The sequence below is a fragment of the Lepus europaeus genome, chromosome 9 (genome assembly GCF_033115175.1).
Source record: "Lepus europaeus isolate LE1 chromosome 9, mLepTim1.pri, whole genome shotgun sequence".
NCBI classification, from domain to species: Eukaryota; Metazoa; Chordata; class Mammalia; order Lagomorpha; family Leporidae; genus Lepus; species Lepus europaeus.
In genome coordinates, this window is record NC_084835.1 from 28175108 (window position 1) to 28195488 (window position 20381).

General features: G+C 42.9%; 1 protein-coding gene across 1 annotated transcript in view; it reads left to right on the top strand.

The window, feature by feature from the left end:
• Positions 1-20381, top strand: part of CACNA2D3 (calcium voltage-gated channel auxiliary subunit alpha2delta 3) — an 877616-nt gene that overhangs the window by 246589 nt on the left and 610646 nt on the right. The window contains exon 4 of the mRNA XM_062200176.1: positions 15427-15486. Within this exon, the coding sequence (XP_062056160.1) occupies positions 15427-15486 (60 nt within the window). The remainder of the gene's footprint in view (positions 1-15426; positions 15487-20381) is intronic.

Sequence of the window (20381 nt, forward strand, 5' to 3'; positions counted from 1 at the left end):
GAAAACTTTCTGGAATGAGGTAGGCTATAAATAAACAGTAGTAAATGGTCACAGCATTCTAAAATGTTGCAAATCTATGATCTGTTCCTCCATTTGGTGTCTATTTACTCAAGAAGTGATTAAAATTTTTAATTAGCTCTATTTGTGTTTTAGCTACAGATTGACCTAGAATTCTGCTAGATGCCAGCTGAGTTTCTAATTCTTAGACTCCAGTTGCGTATTCATGATCTAACACACTTTGAAGGATTGTTTTAATATAGTTTAATTTTTTTAATCTGGGTAATATTTGTTTCATGTTTCTTGTTAGAGTTACTGCAAATGACATTAATTTAGCTAGTTACTTGGAAATGAGTTAGTATGCTAAAGGTGCACAGATGATCTTAGCTAACAATTAAGTAGTAGGTAAGTGAGTCCTTTTTTTTTCCCCAGATTTTATTTATTTATTTGAGAGAGTTACAGACAGTGAAAGGGAGAGACAGAGAGAAAGGTCTTCTGTCAGTTGGTTCACTCCCCAGGTGGCCTAATGGCCAGAGCTGCGCTGATCTGAAGCCAGGAGCCAGGGGCCTCTTCCTGGTCTCCCACATGGGTGCAGGGGCCCAAGCACTTGGGCCATCCTCCACTGCTTCCCAGGCCACAGCAGAGAGCTGGATTGGAAGAGGAGCAGCCGAGACTAGAACCGGCACTCACATGGGATGCTGGCATCACAGGTGGAGGATTAACCTCTGCCTGTGCTGCAGCGATGGCCCACATAAGTGAGACTGGAAAGGAGATTTAAACCTCTCTGCAGACTTGCCCAGTCTCAACAGTGGGTGGATGAGAACTGTCCCTCTGTTGGTGCTGCTCAGCAGTTTCATGATGGGACATTAATTGGCAAAGCCAACAAGTCGTTTAACCACTGAGGGTCACCAAACAAAAATATGTATTTCATGCCACTCTGGTAGACCAAAAACACTCCTTTTTGGTTAACGGTTTTACTGAGATGTAATTTGTGTACCCTACACTTTACTCATTTAGAATGGGTCTTGGTGTATTGACAGTTGTACAACCATCCCCATAATCCATTTTGGAACATTTTCTTCATCCCACAAAGAAACCCAATACCCTGGAGCCATTATGCTTCATTTTCACCATCACCCCCGTCCTAGTCATCCACTGACCTACTTTCTGTCCCTGTGTGTTTACCTTTTTTGGGCATTTCATGTAGGTGAAATCATACCATAATAGCTCTTTTGCAACTGATTGCAGAGTTTTCAAGGTTCATCAATGTATGGCTTCTATCAGCGCTCCACTGGCTTTCAGTGCTGAGTGGTACTCCGCTAATGGCTACACCACATTTGGCTTATCTGTTCATCAGTTGACGGATATTTGGGTTGTTTCCATTTTGTGCTGCTCTAAATATTTGTATATAAGTTTTGGTGTGGACATAGGTTTTCATTTTTATTGGGTTTATACCCATGAGTGGTATTCTTGGGTTATGTTATAACTCTATTTAAATTTTTGAGGAACTTTCCAAAAGTGACTGTAACTGTTTTACAGTACTATGAATATTTCAACTGTTGGGAAGATAGCATCACATATTGTATATGCAGGTTTCTATATTTGAAAACTAGTGCATTAACTCACATTCTGAGTTTCTTCCATTGATATTTTTATAACAACTTGATTGAGGTATAACCTACATACAATACAATTTACCCATCCTAAGTGTACAATTCAATGATTTCAGTGTGCTGTGTCAGTGTCATGAGTGATATGTGCATGTCAAGGTTGCGTGTGTGTTCTTATTTCTCCAATAGGTTCTCTCCTCCCATCACCATTTATTTGATGTATTCATAATTAATTTTGTGATTTATTAGCCCCAGCAGTTGCTGAGCCATAGGGCTGAGAAAACTTTGTGATTAACAAAAGCGAAATTGAGAAATTTTTATCACCTTATTGTTATTTTTAAAAATTTTAGTAAATTCACAATTTCATATCTTCAATATTTAAAAATTTATTAATTTATTGGTGAGAGAGAGAGCAAGCATCTATGTGCTGGTTCATTCTCCAAATGCCCACCATGGCCAGGAGCTGGGAATGCAATCCAGGTTCCCACAAGGGTAGCGGGGATCCAACTGTTTCAGCCATCTCTGCTGCCTCTCCAGGGTCTTCACTGGCAGGAAGCTGGAATCAGGAGCAGATTCTGAAATTGAACTCAGGCACTCTCAAATGGGATCCCCGTGTCTCAACTGAAACGGCAAATGTCTGCTCCTCAATGTTGAAATCCAGAACATCCTAAAAATTGAACATTTTTTTCATAATTCATTTCATAGCCCGAATTGACATGTGGTTATATGTAATATTTATTTATTCTTTTTGATATGAATTGTTATTTACTATAGAAATATTAATATTTGATTGGGGGTGCTCCCGCAGGCCTTCCTGGAGATGAGTTGTAATAAACACATGATACATATATCATTTTACCTCTGTAAATGCAAATAATCCTGGACTAGGGTAGCAAACCTGAGTTGAGTTTTACCAGTGTGTGCCACAAAGCCTTTGTGCCTGCTGCTCCTCCTTGTGGAAGCTGTTCCTGCTCACATCCTCAGGGCTCTTCCTCATTTACTCAGGTATTATCTTTTCAGGGATTCCTCTCCTGACCACCAGAAACGCTGTGCCCCTGTTGCTCTCTACCATGTCATCTTGTGGTGTAATCCTTATGCTACTTCAGCCTGCGTGATGTGAACCCACAGATTTGTTCCTTTGACTGTCTGTATTGTGTCCAGCGTAAGCTACACAAGGGCTGGGGTCTCGGCTGTTGGCAGAGCTGCTGCTTGCCAGGCACTGAGCGGTGCAGCTTGAGGATCGTGCGTCCTGACGCTGCAGCCTGCCCTGCCCGTGCTTCCTGGGGCACCTATGCTGATCGCTGATTCTGCCTGGCTCCCCTTTAAAGATGCACCAGCCCCTCAGTGTTTGGTTTTGACTGTTGTGTCCACCTCCTACCACCATGAAGGTGGTGACAGGAAGCTCTCCAGGCCCATGAGGGAGGATCCCTTGGTTGTGACAGATATTAGGCATTCAAACTTTGATGGTTCTCTTTCTTCCTCAGAGCCTGGTTTTCGTCCTCCGTCTTCAGACATAAATAACGTTGTGATCCAAACATCCATCTGCTTTGGTTAGCTGAATCCATGGCAGGCACACTGTCTTACCTAGTGCAGAAGCTAAGAGGGGGTCCAATTTCTTGGAATCCTGCTGTTTTTGCCCCTTTGTTTACATCCGGCTTCAAAAGCGTAATACTCAGGACAGTAGGGCTCCAATCAAGGCATCCTGGCTTTGGTTGATTTGCTTGTGAGATTTAAGTGTCTGCTTGTGGAGGCAGCTCAAGCAGCTGCTGTGTTCCCCCAGAGGGCACCCGTGTTGGCATCATAAGTCCCCTCTCTGACCTCACCACCCACTTGTGATGTCAGTTTTTTCCACTCGAGGGGTGCACCTCGCACTAGTCCGTGTGTGTTTCTCATCTGTACCGTGGGCATACCATGGCCCCCAAGGCCTTGCCAGAAAGCACAAAGTTATATAACGTGCCTGGTACCAAGCAAGGCCTGGGTCGTGGTTTTTCATATCCTCTGCATCTTCCTAGGACTCTTTGGATTCCGCTCAGAGCCTTTCAACCACTTTGAAATGACAAAGGGAAATTTAAAAGCCAACACAGTCCAAATATATCTTCTGTATTTGACTTTGTGGAACTGCTAATATTCAACTGCCTTTAACTCACCAAGCGGCACTTCTGTAGGATGGGGCATAAGTATCTCTGTGTGTCTGTTTCACAGTCGGAGGAGGGATGGGCAGCAGCCAGGTGAGCGTGGAATATCATGCAACTGGTTTGATATGAAAGTACATTGGTTTGATATGAAAGTTGCAAGAGCCCAAGCTGTAGGGCATTGGGAGTGAAGATGAGGCTAAGTGTAAGCAGTGGGTGATGAATCTCAAGAGCAAGCATTGGTACAAAGGAGGTGCCGTGTCAACATCCGGGAGAATTTATGTCTTGGGCCTCAGTTTTACTTTTGTATAAAATGGGTTTAGTCCTCCTTTGTAACTCTGTCCTTTCTTTATTATTATTTTTAATTTATTTATTTGACAGGTAGAGTTATAGACAGTGAGAGAGAGAGAGAGAGAGAGAAAGGTCTTCCTTCCATTGGTTCACCCCCACAAATGGCTGCTATGGCCAGCGCTGCACCGATCCGAAGCCAGGAGCCAGGTGCTTCCTCCTGGTCTCCCATGCAGGTGCAGGGGCCCAAGCACTTGGGCCATCTTCCACTGCCCTGCCGGGCCACAGCAGAGAGCTGGACTGGAAGAAGAGCAACCGGGTGCCCATATGGGATGCCGGCGCTGCAGGCAAAGCATTAACCAAGTGAGCCACGGACAGGCCCCTGTCTTTTCTTTATTGAAAAAATCCTCAAATCTTTTACCACTAGCTTTTATTCAAATATCTGCTTATTTCTTTGTCATTTTGAAGCAAAATTATAATTAAGGGTTGACAAAAGAGAAAGTGTTGAAGAGGACAGAGTGAAGTATGGAAATAACTTTCTATAAAAATTCAAAACTTACATTTAATTTCAGTTCATTACCTGGGCATTAAAAGACAGAGAGCCAGCTTATCCTTTAAGCTAGTTCTCATCCCTGGAAATTTGAAAATGTGAAGTCTTGATTCCGAAGGGTGAAATGTCATTTCTTCAGTGTAAGCAGAACACAGAATTACAAGGGAAAAATAACAGAAAGTGGGTGGAAGACACACACGCACTTCTTTCTGAACCTGGCTCCCTGCAGTCAGGAATGCTTGGGTGTGGCTCGTCTTCGCCCTGAGCCCTGGTTCTCTTGCTGTCCTCTTTTTGAGTAGGGATCAGTTATCTTCTAAAATCTTGGCCTCAGGATTTTGGTTCTACAGTGGGGGATGAGGGCTTTTTCAGAGGATACTGAAGTTGCCAGTGTGATACTAATTGAAGCAAGAGAGACTTGTGTGAAATGTTCAGGGACCAAGGTCATGTGAATAGGCTTACTCGTCATTATGCTTTCTTAACTGCCTTTGCAATTAAGCTTCACATGTCAGTGGATATGGCTGGCTTTACCCTGGAGGAGTAAAAGCCAGCTTAGTCCTCTGACTCAGGGTCCTTCACGGATCAGGAGTGACCCTGACCATTTGGTTGGTTGGTTGGTTGCAAAGCACCAGGTATGTTATGAAATGAAGAAATGAAAAAGCTTGGTTGAAAATTTCGCTGGGCTTTAAATATTTACATTTAACAACCTGATGCTTTTTTACAAAGAATGTCTGTGTAATATAGCTGGAATCTTCCCAAGAAAATAAAGGATCCAATAAAAAGAAATGATAATGCACCATGGACTGTGTGGTTTAGGAAATGGATGTAACTTTAAACAACTTCTCCCTCCAGTGCTATAGTATTTCTGTCACTATATCTATAATTTCTTAAGGAGATAGCATGCAAAGTCTAGATTTTTAATTGAATTGGTGGCCTGGGCCCAATGGTCTCCTTATTAAAAATGTCTTTATTTGAGAACTAAGAGATGAGGGTGGGGTCCAGGGAGGTGGAAGTGACGGTGGAGTGGGGAGGGAGTGAGGAAGGGGGAGAGAGAGAGAGGTGGGAGTGGGGAGACTAAGACTGAGACTGAATTTCTTTGTGCTGATTTGCCCTCCAAGTGCTCACAATGGCTGGTACTGGGCTGAGCTGAGACTGAAGCAAGGAACTGGGAACACAGTCTGTGTCTCCCATGTGGTGTGCAGAAACCCACTTGTTTGTTTGTTATCATCACTACCTCCTAAGGTCGTGTTGACAAGAAGATGGAGTCAGGAGCTGCTATCAAACCCAGGTGCTCCATTGTGGAATGCAGCCATTATAATCAGTATCCTCACTGCTAAGGCCAAATACTCCTCCCCCACTCCCCACCCAATGGAGAGTGTAGCTCTCAGGCTTAGGGGAGTTGACTTTGGGAGAGAAAAATGCAGAGCGAAGGTCAGAGAAAGATCTTTCATCTGCTGGTTCATTCCCCAAATGGCTGCAAGAGCAGGAGCTGGGCAGGGCTGAGGCCAGGAGCCCAGAACTCCATCCAAATCTCCCACAAGGATGTCAGGAGCCCAAGTACTTGGTCTGTCTTCCACTGCCTTCCCAGGCACATTTGCAGGAAGCTGGATCAGAAGCAGAGCAGCCAAGATTCAAACCAGCATTTCCATGTGGGATGCTGCTGACCCAAGCAGTGGCTTGATGTGCTGCATGGCAGCACGAGTCCTTGTTTTAGTCTCTCTTTGTTTCAGGTTGACCCCTCTCTAATTTTTCTTTTCAGCTACTTCTATCACCAGATTAATTTTATAGGTGAACTAAAGTTCAGTTTGGATCATGTTGCTCTTAAGCCCAGTGTGACCTCCTAGGGTGCACACACCATGTGCGCCTTAGACTAACTCATCACTTTGCTCACTGGAACAAAACTACCTGCCTGTTTGCACCCTTCTCCCTCCCTGCTCCAAACCTGCAGCTCTGCAGCCAGCTAGGTCCCACCTCCAGGACTGTCTACTCATTCCCCATCACTTCCTTTGGTCCCTGGGCTGCTTTCCACACTTCCTTTCATTTAGGCTCACTGTCACATTGCTCAGAGCATCGTGCCCTGGTGGTCTGGTGGTCGTTCGTGTCTGCTCCTGCTCCGAGTTCTCACAGCCCTCCTCCCTCTGTGCCCTCTGGTTTCCCAGTGTGTAAACTGGGATGGCATCTGTGCTGCCCTCTAGCTAGTGGCTGTGAGGATTAACTGTATCCATCAACTCAACACTTGGAACAGTTCTGATAGGAAAGGTGAAACTCGGTCTTTGTCGTGCTCCTTTTTAAGGGCACATCGCACTGCCCAGTTATTTGTTTCTCCTGACTGATAAATGAACATGTGCTCATCTTCATAGCTAAGCCCCTAGCATAATTCTTCTCATGCAATTAATCATCCTTGTCATTGTCTTCAGCAGTAATAGGAGGTAACATAAATGGGCGTTTGCCATGCACCAAGAACTTTGGCTTACGGTACTTTTGTGAAGTGGTCAGAGCCAGAATTCCCATTCATGATGTCTGAGCTCAGAGCCTGCTGCCTGCACTGACACTCTATCATGTTCCCTCCCAAACTGAAGTTGCCTGGTAAAATTTGGATGGCTGGCTGAGAGGAAAGAGCAAAAAAGGAATTGGACTGACTTTTCCCCTGGACCAAAATTCTGTAAAAATCCATCTTGAGAAGGATGGACATGAAAATGGTTCTGCATTATTCCATTTTCAAGGAGAAAGGGACTTTTCCTTCCCTGACCATGCCTGGGGCCTGGGGGCTAGGAGCTGCCTGCCATGTTCACCGGCCTGTTCAGTGTCTCACAGGTGCCATCCGTCAAAGAAGCTTGCTTTAGCAAACAGCTTAATTTCTGTGTTTGCACCATTCTGAGGACATCAGTCAAAGCTTTCAATAAAGGCCTCTGCCTCATTCCATTTTCAGCCCCACTGATCACAGATTTTTACCACAGAAGCTGGAAAAGAGAGTGGTAGATTCTGAAAACCAGTCCTCGAGGAGCAGGTGCACAGCCCTGTGTTTCTGAACGCAAGCGATTCGAGTTCCTTCTCTGGCAGCAAAATTAACTTTCACATAACCTCCTTGTAACTGTGAACTTGGGGAGTTATTCCAAGTTCTCCTCATATGAGAGCCAACCGTGGGAGGCACAGACTCTGTGAAGTTTCCTTGTTCCAATCAAGCTGTTCTATGTTGAAAAATCTTGTCTTTTCCCCTCCCCGCCCCATCTTAATAATATCTTGTGTGGAATCCTTCGGGGGGGGGGGTTATGTTTTGTGTGTACATTTTTATCACATTTACATGCTGAGATGCAGATGGAAGATGGTATTCCTTCAGCTTGCTCAATAAGAAAACCAAGACTCAGATAAATTAAGATTTTTCCTAGTGCCAAGCAGCTCGTGAGTAGGAAGGCCTGGATGCAAAGCCTTCTCTCTGGTTCTGACTCTGTGACAACAAAATACAGCAACAGCTTCTGGAGGTCCGAGCAAATCATCCGTTTCTTGGTATCTCACTTCGTTCTTGACGGCTTTCCAGTTCCCTAATGGTCTCTCAACAAGCAGTCGTGAAGATGAACTGAACAGAAGTGATGGGAGTGTGAGGCTGCGACGAGGAGCAGGCGGGCGTCTGCAGGACACTTTCTCACCAGCAGCAGCACCCTGTCTTGGCTGTGACTTCGCTAAGGCAGATGTTCATGTCTCCCTTGGCCAGGTGGGTGCTATCTTCAATGCTCTGCCACAGTGGGTTCCAGTCCACACCTCCTGAGTATGCCTTGGAAAGGTTGTAATTAAGGGCTGGGACAATTTGTTCACATTGGCACAGTGTGAACTCTCAAGCACAGAAGAGTTTCTTTCATTGCAGAAAACAAATGGGCATCCTTCCAATGATACAATGTCATGGTCTCCCTTCATCCTAGACTGTCCCATCAGAAAGTTAATGGCAGTTCCATTGCCCACAAAGGAAATAGCTCAGTGACTCCAGGCCTGAAGGATCCTGATGGGACGTTTCCTGTTTTGTGGTTAAGTAGCCTTGATTTTGATAATCAACTGCAGAACATTCCCAGGAGGCACATAAGCAGAACAGCATCTTTTAAAAGGTAGGATCGTTTGGAACAATTACTTGAGCTGAAATAAGATTGTCTTCTCCTCTTACCTCCACCCTGAGCTGCTTTGGACCTTGGGAAACCTTTGAGCAAGGTTTGGCTGCACTTGGACAAACACAGCCTTCTATGTAGAGGGTGATGGCTTTGGTTTGGAAATCGGTCATCCACATTGATAATAGGTATTAATTGCATCTGCCTTTAACTGATAACAGGTATCTCCTGTGGAATAAAGATAATTTATTACCCACTGTGAATGTTCTGATGCAGACTCCACGCTTACTTTGTCTTGAGCCTTCTCTAGCTGGGGGAAGACAGGGAAGAGGAGTGGAAGGGAAGGAAGCTCCCCGTGTGTGCCCACGATGTGTTTGCCCCCTTGTTCTGTTGCCTGTTTTCTCTAGAAACCTTATATATTAGCTTTTATGATCCACTTTGACATGTTTGCCACTTTTAAAAGCAGAAGCAATCTTTGCAGCTTTCCGGCAGGAGGTCATTTTATACAAAATACTCATTTGTGTGCAACAAAGCTTATTTCTGTGGCAGGAACAAAGAAATAATGAAGGCTCTTTAAAAGGTATTTTTCTCTACAGAAACGATCATCTGGATGGTGATTTATATGTGCCACCGCTATTGGAATTGAAAAGTAAAAACATTTGTATCAGTAAGGATTGCGGAATATTATTACACACTCGGATGTGACTCTACCTCTAGAGGCAGTTTTGCAGGGTGGCTTTCTTCTCATCTAACCATGTCCCTGGCTCCAGGTTCTTTGTTCTGCTCTGCTTCTCTCCTGATGATTGATCAGGCACCCTTGTGGCCTCTTTCTAGCTCTCTGAGTGCCCGTAGCTATTTCTCGAATCTTTCTCTAATCACTGTTTCCAGAACATAAAACTTTGTCTGGATCATTCTTTCAGCACCTTTCTTCCTCTGGATACTTCTGGCTACCTGTAGAGTTTAACTTACCTCTCATTTCTTCTGGGAGGCTTCCTGGCAGCATTGGTTGTCATTTGTTCTGTTTGCCTTGTGTCTGTCCCTCACCCTTCTGTGAACCACTTCCTGTTGTTTCTTGGATCACTATTGGTAGCAGCTGCACACTGCGGGCAATAGTCATCTAACTGCTCTAGCTATAAAGGCGGCATAGATTGGTCTACACTTACACAGAGTGATAAAATTTCTGGAGAGCAGAAGGGAAGAAATTTCAACACCAGAAGGAATGAAAATGCAAACTTTAACAACTTGATTTCTTTAATATGGTTCTTATAAATGGGTGATTTCTGATCCTTGATACAAGAGAGAAGTATCTGACATTAATCCTAGCAACAAACCAATCTCATTTTGTTTGTGTTCTTGGGTACATCTTTTGATGCAATGGCAGCCCTTAATGAGTTTAAGAGATCATTGATTTTATTTCCGGGGCTGGTTGAGTTTGAAATCTGTGACTTGGAGAAGATCCAGGTCTCCTCTGTATCTGAAGCTGGGGATGCAGCTCTGGCCTTGCTAGGATAGCATTAGCCTCAGATACTCATTGATGGGCATCGAATGCCAACCCTTACAACAGAAGCCATGGAATGCAGGACAAGGAAAAGATGAGCCACATATTTCCACTGCATTTGGGTTGTGTGTGTGTGTGTGTGTGTGTTTTAACCCATTTAGTTCTTGTTGGTTAGAAGGAAGAATCATGTGACCCCCAACTCTTAGGATCGATGACAGTTCAATGACGAGTTCCAAGTTAGTCATCAGTACAGCCCAAATCCATGTTCTTGATTATAGATTTTCTTTAGAATCCCCCCAGTTGAGCTTAAACTGTATTTGAGAAAGAGTAATGTTTTCATTCCAGAAAAAAAAAGAAAAAAAGGCAGTAAAGACCCTGGTATGAGTATCAAATGTGTTGCGAAACATTCAGTGAAAACCACCAAACATAGTAAGTGCTTTGAAATCTTTGTTAGATTCAAACATCCCATTATAACAGCTTTTACAAGCCAAAGCTTTTTAGCTTTAACATGAGAAATAAAATAACTTTTTACTTTGGTATCCCATATGGTTTTTATATTACTGCTTTGCTTTAAGGATTTTTATCCATAATTGTCTCCTTCCCTCCCATTTTAGGGATTTAAAAAAGTTTTTTTCATTTGTACACAAAGTGTTCATTCTGATCAAGTCAGTAGGAGCCCAGTAGTCAGCTACTTCAGTTGTGTAATCTTATTTTCCATTGCCTTTCCCACTGCTCACTGCACATTTCTTTCTTTTCCACTCTTGTTAAAGTAAAGTGGCCAGGAACAAAAAGAAAATAAAATACGAATAGAACAAAAAAAATCATTTTCTTCTTCTGATTCAATTTTTACTTTGACTTGGTGTCTGATTCTCCCCTCTGTGAACCGTGACGGAAAGTTTGACCTCTACAATGTCTTTGACCCTAGTCTTGATTTAAACATTGAGGAGGAGGCCATGGGAGACTGAGTTCTGTAGTGCTGTGTGGGTGTACACGGGGTCATCGTAATGAGAAATAAGATGTGATTTTAAACCAAGTGCTTTGATTTCCCTGCTGTACTCAATAGTGGCTTTACCTTGGTTGTGGCTATAAATACTACCCAGGAGCCATGCCTTCCAAGTTCTTGTTTGTAAAGAAATCTCTTGTGTTGTTTCACTGAAACAGAAGAGTTACCTAAAAATATGAAATGCCAATGAGATGTGCATCAGCTCATGAATTACAACCTCTTAGCTTGTAGGTGTTTTGTTCACAGCCCAGGGTGCCTATTCCAATATATTGGTATCATTTTTACTGAGTAAGAAAACACTTTGGGCTTGAAGAAGGGGGAGGGGAGAAAATCCATGCACAGAACTGCTCCTTTCCCTTACCTCAACAGTCAGCTCTGAGGACTAGTGTCTTCAAAGCCATTTCATTTCCAGTGTTCAATTTTAATTAAAAACCACATTCACTATTCTATAATCCCATCTGCAGATCCAAGAAGGGAATTCACATAAGAGAAAATTAACTTATTATTGTTAAAAAATACACTGCCTTTCTAATAGATATAATAGAGTAACGTTTTCCCAGGGCTCACTGGTGGTGTCTTATATAATAACTAGAATATTAGTAAATGTAACAGATTTTTCATACCTGCAAGTGATAATCAAGCTTATTTTAAAAATACACTTTATTTGACTTAGATTTTAAGGATATTTGCCCAGAAAAGAGATATTACAGACTGTTATTTTCTATGGCAAGCATCAGCATTTGAACTTGAATGGTCTTGACTTTGTTAGAGGATGATTCCTTTGTTTTTATTTTATTAACAGGAGGAACTTCTGTCCCCAGGGTTTGGCTTTAGGTAAATTTATGGCACATGGTTTCCTTCTTAAATAATATTTCTTTTAAGTCATTTACTTTTATGACTACTTCGGAAGAAAGGTCAGCCAGTCTTTGTTCTTCCCACAAAGCACTCAGTTCTTGATGTGCTGTTCTTCAGGGCCAGCGCGCCCAGCGCTGAGCCTTTTCTGTAGGGTTGTCCCAGGAAACGTTCACCCGTCTGTCATCGGCCTCAGAGCACAGGTTGGGGAACTCTGTGGCTGACTTCATGAGCAGCCTCACCTTTCAGAGAGAGCCCTGTTCCAAAATACTTGGTTACTTTGCAGAGGACAACTATTCTGTGTTGCTGCCCATTGACTGTCTTCTTTTGAGTTATAGTTCTTCAGTCTTTGTAGTGAGAGTGACTTAAACAAGAAATATGTCAGCTAAATCAAGATACGAAAAAAAAAAAAAAACCACAAAAAACAGCCATGTAGTGGATTTAAGTTGCAAGTGAACATAAAATCTGGCTAAGAAGTCAAATTTTCTTATACTCATTGTGCTCAGCGTAGAAGGCAGTGGTCTAGCTTCTCTTAGGAGTGAATGTGATATTACTGAATTGTGTCCGGTGTGACATTCTTGTGCCCTATACCTTTTATTGCAATGTTTGTGGTTGAAACACGTTTCATGTTGTATAAGAATATGATGTGTATGGTTGTATGTATAATATATACAACTGTGATATGTGTTATTTACAATACTTTCATGCTGTATTGTTACATGGCAATTTCAGCTTTGCCTGTTATTTCCATATTTTTCTCTTATTAATTGGCCCTCCCACACTTTATTGGTCGTCCCCCCTCCCAATTGTTTTCATTTCCCCATATTAAGTTTTATTTTGTTCTTATTTGTTGATCATTTAGATATTTCATCACCACTTTTTCTAAAGAGGGATTCTCAGAGTACTTAGATGCTATTAAAAAACAACTTATTTGTGTTTAAGTAAATGCTCACAATGCATGATTTGTTTGGATAATGGAAGTGTTCAGACATGCATAATGTTTATGCACACTCCATAAAACTCAGTATGTAAGTGATTTCATGATAGATGCATAGAAATACTCAGTCTTGTACAAAAATTAAGAGAATAAACTCTCAGGAACATACAGATTTCTTATGTCACTGTCTGCCACTCATGAGTTCGGATCCATACTGAGACATTTGCCAATTAGCCATTATGGTTCTAGGAGACTGATGAGCTTCATCGACAATGAGGGTTCTGAGTAAACCATGACCCACTGAAAGTTTGAGGCCACCATAACCAGTCTCTGTGTGTCTTCTTAGTTTTTTTTCCCCCAAGTTTATACCCCCTCCGTGTTATATCTCTCATTTGTAAAGAATGTGATGCATTAAAATGAAAATCAATTTGTACCCACATTTTCTCATGGTGAATGAGAGTGGAAAGCTCCTGTTGGGTTGGTGGAGCTCAGTCATCCAGGCACCGAGGGTGAGGGAGGGCGTGTGTGCAAGGGCTGCTTCCAGCTTGAGCAGCATCAGAATCACCTGGCTGTCACTGAGGCCACCCAGCTGGCTAGCCCCAGCCCTAGAGCTGCTGATTGGCCAGGGCTGGGATGAGCCCCGAGAGTTCTGCAGTCCCAGCAAGTTCTCAGGTGAAACTCATGCTGTGGACGGAGCACCACGCTTTGAGAACCACCCATCTGGGTTTACTTTTGCGTGCGTCTCAGATGAGCAAACCAGGCCCAGAGAGGGAAAAGGGCTGGCCCAAGCTTTCTCAAGTGTAGTGGGCTGGCGGCAGGACTGAAATTAGGATCAGATCTGCTGGCTCTAGCTCTGGAATGTTCTCTGCGGTCAGCTGTTTGACCAGAGAAGATGGCCTTCCTGACCACCCAACTGACTAAAAGGAGAATGAAAAACCACATTTCCATCCCTTCAGATTCCGGTCTGTGAGCAGCACTGTCTCCCCTCCCTGCCCTCCAGTTTTTCTCTCTCTCTCTCTCTCTCTTCCTTTGGTGCTCTCTCCTGCTGCCTGAAGTTACCCAATCTTACTTCAGCCTCTTTATCTCCATATTCAATTTAATTATTATTCATAGGAATTTGTCCATTAGTGACCATTCAGAGATTGATACTAATGTCAACATTTTAAAAACTTGACCTGTTAAACTCCTGTCTGCATTATTTCCAGGAAAGGCAAGTTAAAGCCAGCGTAGGCTGTGTGAGTAGCCATGGGAAAAATAGAAATTATTGAATTTTTACTTGTCTGTAAAGAGCTTTTTGTTTTGTTAGTTCAATGACATTTCAGTGAAATATTTCATTGAATGAGAGTTTTCTGTCATGTCCTGCAGCCTATTTTCATGGCGGGAAATACCTCATTTTTGATAAAATCAAGTTAAAGTAAAAATGATTCTGATCCCTGACTACTGCTAATGAAGACATGTTGTAAAGTTGTTTTCATAAGAATATGAATTGATTGAATTTAGTTGGTTAAGGGTTACTACAGTAGTATTCTTGTGAGTCCTAGGTATTGATTTAATTTCGGTGATCACTTCTTTTGGGATATAGATTGTCATAATGGCTTTGGTGTACAGTAAAATGCAAGTAATTATCACCTGATATTAGAATGGGTATAGAAAAAAAATTGACCTTAGATAACTGTAGGTTTTAGAATAGGCACTCGGGGCCAGCGCCGTGCCATAGCGGGTGGGGCCGCCGCCTGCAGTGCCGGCGTTCCATGTCGGCGTGGGTTCGGGTCCTGGCTGCTCCAGTTCCGATCTGGCTCTCTGCTGTGGCCTGGGAGAGTGATGGACAATGACCCAGGTCCTTGGGCCTCTGCATTCGTTTGGGAGACCCGGAGGAGGCTCCTGGCTCCTGACTTCGGATCGGTGCAGCTTCATCTGTTGCAGCCATCTGGAGAGTGAGCTGGCGGATGGAGGACCACTCTCTCTCTGCCTTTCCTTCTCTCTCTGTGTAACTCTGACTTTCAAATAAATAAATAAATCTTTAAAAAAAATAGGCACTCTTTTCCAAATCCATGGGGTAGAAAGTCAGTCCAGTTAGAGTTGGACTCAGTTCAGCCCCAGTCCCTGCTATACCTGAGGACTACACTGCTATTGATTGGTTTTGATCCAATCAATTTCAGTCAGTTGGGAGGTTTGGACTTCAAGGACCTTTGAATTATTATGAAAAATAACATAGAGTTGTTGGTTTATAGATGTACATAACAATAACATTTATAGGAAGCATTATGATTAAATGAGGAAGGCAGAAATGAGATTTTGACAATAATGGACTTATTTTCAGTTTCCTGGGAGCAAAGGCACCAAGCCACAGTGTATACACTATGATGTGCTCAGCCACTTTTGGACAATGAGTGAGCTCCAGCCTCTTCACGTTACAGAAACGGGGTCCAGGCCACGGTTCTCACACCTTGCGTTGCTTTCTGTCTTTTCAGCGTCTGGTGGAGGCTGCAGAAGAGGCCCACCTGAAACACGAGTTCGATGCAGACTTGCAGGTAACTGATGATTGTTTGAGTTAAATCATTTTGTGTTGTTTGCTGCCAGAGGAGAAATACTAGGAATGTTGAGTTTCAGTGATTGAGAGAGAAATACTTTTGAGAGGGTGGGTGGTGCAAAGGTGAATTAAGTGTGCCCACTTCTTGGAAGGACACAGAAGTGATCCTCTACCCTTGCCTGCCAGTGACAGTTGTAGTGGCTTACTCATATGTGTGTGGCCATATTTCAGTGAACTTTCCCCAGATTTGGGGGGCATTGTGTCAGTCAACTGACAGTAATCAGAACTCTCAATGGTAAATTGATAAGATAGAACATATCCAAATCTCACTTCTGGGGCAGTATTTTGAAATGCAAGTGACTGAGAACAATATTATAATGCATCTAACTTTGACTTGCTTGTTAATTATCCTTAGAAGTTAAATCATTCACTGACTTGGAATGTGAACATCTGTTTAATAAGTTTCTTGTAGTAGATCTCATATCTGATCATGGCACACTTGTGTCTGGTTGGGGATTCTGGTGTAGATCCATTTTGAAAGTATAGTAAATGGCAGTAAGTGAATTGAATAACACTCGGGAGTGTCTTTGGATTTCTCCTGAATGAACTTTCATGTAAATTGTCACTTTGAGCTCTGTGGCTTTTCCTTACTGCTAGGAAAACCAAAAGAGCAAATCTTAATCTCTAAGTTTGCACTTTGATAGAACATACCTCTTTTCGTGGCATGTGGTCACGATTAGGAAATATTGCTTTTTTGGGATATGTTTTCATTTATATGGAAAACATAAAGGCAGACATAAATCTTGAAGCACACACATGCAAACTGGCAATAGCAAAGACAGCCTTTGGTTGTGTCTCTCTCCTGTGAGTACACCTCTTGTCATCACTCCTTTCTATATTTTTTGCTTTGTGGGTAAAAGAATGCACATTCAAATGGGGTGGTTGAGGAAAGCTTAATAAAAGAAGTATTTACAAATGTGTGGCCAGGATTAACAGAAACCAATAAGTGGTGGTGGTGTATTCAGACTAGCCATACTTCTGACCTGAAGAAGCAAAGTCCAGGAGTGGTTTCCAGAACCCAGGGAGTGTAGCTACATGGCAAGTGTATTTGATGGAGAAGGGCATACGCTCATGGTGAACTGACAGTGCTGGGATGTGGGGAGAAGGTACCTCAGTAACAGTCTGCTGCACTCTTACCTCTTGCTGGTATCTGCCATTGGCTGAATCCAACTGCTTTTGCAGTTGAGGTAGTTCAGTCTCTGGAGTCATTTATCTGGGTGGAGAATGTTGAAGACTAGGTCTGAAGAAGCAAACTGAAAAATGTCAAGCCTACCATACTGGGGTCATTTACAGGTGTTACATTCAACATATGAAACAAACAGAGCCAGAAGTATAAACAAGCCTAGGAAGTTCCGGGGTGGGAGGGAGGAGTGTCAGCGATTATTGGCAGCTTTGGGAGAGGATCAGAAAGCTGGCCCAGCTTTTTAAGCAAGGGTGTAAGAGTAAGAATGGGATGGTAAGAATGACCTTGAGGATAGCAAGGAAGACTTTGCCTTCCTATAGCTGCATCCATGTGGTAGACCCAGGAAGGGCTGGGGGCCGTTCGCTGGCTACATCTGTCTTCGGAGGTTTTGGACTTCTACAGTGGGCTGGGAGAGATTCAGTGGAAGCACCAAGAAGCACTTTTTTAAGTATAAAAATTGTAAGGACCTCTTGATTGCATTCCCAAGGGAAATTTCCTGAAATCATCTTGGGAATATTCTGAAGTAAGTGATGGAAACTCAGATCAACTCAGATTATAACAATGAATAGCGTAAGAAGTCATGAACCACTCTGATAATAAATAGATGTGTAAAGACATAAATGAATGAGGAGGGAAAGCTCCTATAGAAAAATGACGCCTGATATATATATATATATCTCATAATGATTGAATTTGAATTATATATGTCATAATGATGAATATGTATATATACACATATAATGATGGAATTTGAAAAGTATAGTCATAATTGCTTCAGGCAAGGATCTTCAATGAATGCTAAGACTAGTAAGTAAAAATTTGGTGAAGAATAGAAATGTATATTCCAAAAGTATCTGCTTACAAATGACTTACTGGTAACAAAGGAAGAAATAGTAACTTTGCTATAGAGAAACCTGGCAGATACCACCTTAAACAGGTAATCAAAATTAGCCATGAGCCACGGGACAGAGTGATGTCAAGTGCCTCCAGAAGAGGCAGCGTCACCTGGGAGAGTACAGCGTCACTCACACAGAATTCTTGACTAAGAAATGTATCTTGAATCTAATCAGTATAAAATGAGACATGTAGATTGAAAAACAGTGTACAAAGTAACTGTCTATTCTGTTCTTCAAAACTGTCAAGGTCAAGAAAGACAGAAATGTGGAGAACTTGTTTCAAGTTAAAAGAGGCTAAGGACTCTTGGCAAGCAAATGCGCTGTGTGATCCTGAATTGGGTCTTGAACAAGAGAAATAAAAAAGATTTGGTTGGAAAGTGTGCATCGGACGATAATACTGCATCAGCGTTGGATTGCTCACGTTGACTTCTGTTTTGTAATAGTGTTAGAGAATATCCTTATTCTTGTTTTGTCTGGATCGAGCGCTTGGATTCATTGGTTCTGTAGTGAGGAGTCAGTTTTCAGGTTATTGGGCATCAGGATTATTTTGGAAAATCTGGTATTTGTGGCTCGCGTAGTCCATTTTGCTTTGAGATCAGTTCTCTGCCAAGCATGGAGAGGAACCTTAGGAGATTATTTATCCCTCAGCCGAGGAAAAATGTCCTGTGATCTGGTTCAGCAAATGTAAACATGCTTCTTTTGTCCTTAGAAAGCTATTGCTAGGGTCCAAGAATGCTCTGACTTCCTGTTACTGAAGCTTTACATAAAATTTTGATGTATCAGCCAACTCCCCTTGTCAAATGTAGTGCTGTAAAAACTAAGGCAATATTGGCATCTTTAAAAAAAGGGGACAGAGGAAACGAATCTCTCGGTTTTGCTCTCCCGAGAAGGAAAAGAAGATCGCTTTTTCTTCCCCAGGCCTCTGTTCTGTATGTGAACAAAAAGTAAATCAGAGGGTCCCACTGTCGTCTGAACATGAGAGTAGATGTTGAAATAATTAGAACTGCACAGGGTCATTCTCTATGCAGGCGCAGGTGTCGGTGGAATCGTCTCAGGGTCAGCATGAGCTGCGTGCTCTCAAAACTGCAGAAGGGAGGCCTTTGATGAAATGGATGTGGGTGGAGGGATCCGTCTCCACTTAGAGGAAGGCTTTGAAGTTGCTGAGGCGCCGGCGCTATTAAGTGCGGGTCTGGTAGCAGCTTGGGTGCCAGCCCCGTTGCAGTTACCTAGGCAGCAGGGCTGTGTGGAGGACCTGAGCTGATCAATTGTTAATCTGGTTCCACTGACCTCTAGGTAACCCTGCAGGGGGATTGCATTTATGAAAAACAAACAACAAAACTGGGAGTCTGTTCTCCGTGAAATAATGGCGAAGAAGACCGTTTGCTGTTGGTTCAGGAAGCACAGATGGAGCCAGATGTCTGTTTTCCCACAGAAGAAGGAAAGTGTTGTGACGTTTCCTAAAGTGTGTAGCTTCCAGTTACGTCGGTCTTAGCTCCCCTGTTCCCCTAACAGAAGAGAAGTGATGCACAGGCTCCTTCTCCCGCGTCAGATGAGACTCTGTGGTGTTGCAACCTTTATATGCAGTGAGAGTGAAGGATTCCTTTTCATTGGCAGATGTGCCAAAAGTTCCAAAAAAGAGAAAGGTATGCCTCCTTTACTGTGGGGGTTTTATTGTCCACTGAAATTCCTTTCATAGTCTCTCCAGGGGTTTAGCTCTTTCCCTGTGGGCTGCAGGGCCTCCTGTGAGATCCTTACAGGTGGCATTAGGTTGTTCTTAACAAGGACATATGGGGCAGGAGGCGATACGCAGCACCTTGTGAACAAACCAAAACATGGCGTCCTCTGCAGAAAGCAGACATGCACTGCCTGCACCAGCGTCCGTGGAATCAACTCAGGGGCAGAATGAGCCGTGTGCGCTTTGGTGGGAAACTGTAGACGGGAGGCCTTTGATGAAGTGGATGTGCATGGAGGGAGAAGACCTCTGTCTTCTTCTCCTTTATGGGGGCCTGGGTGGTTCTATGCTGGCGTTGTCTGGGTTTAGTTCTTTTTGCCTGATATCCCTCTTAGGGAAACATTCAGTCGTAATTGCCATTATTTATTAAAATAGCATCCGTCCTCTATATTTTTTATGCCGTGAATTATCGTAGGCTTTTCCTAAGAGATTGGTAGATACAATAAAAAATATTTTACTGTAGATACAGTAAAAAACAACCTGTGTTTTAATGATGGTGTTTGACTATTTTAATATTTCACCCTCATTGTTTTGATAGTGAAATCCAATTTAGCAGTAGGAGAAGTGGGAGGCTGCAGCTTAGAATACTGTGGCTGTTTAATTTGCGGAAAGCTAGGTCTACACATCTTCTGCTGCTACTCAGAGAATGCCTTCCCCCTCTTACTCTCTATTTGGGTTTATCCGCTGGCAGCCAAGGAGATGAAAAAAAATACTTTTGACAGTTTACTAAAAACCTGCTTATCTTTGAACCGCAAACATATTTTCTTTGAAAGCTGTCTCAAATAGGTGCCAATTGCACAGAGCTGGTGCATCATGAAAAAGAAAAATATCATGGTTTAGAATTGGGTGTCCTGTGGAAGCTTTTTTCCATTACGAAGTTTTCTCTAATACTTCTTCTTTGCTGTTTTGTAAGTAAAGGGGGAAGAAAAGGCCTGGTGGTGACATTCAGAGGGCCAACAAGTGGGAGAGTAGAGAGGAACTGGGGTCTGTGTCCCTTCCCAAGGTACAACCGCAGCGACAAGAGC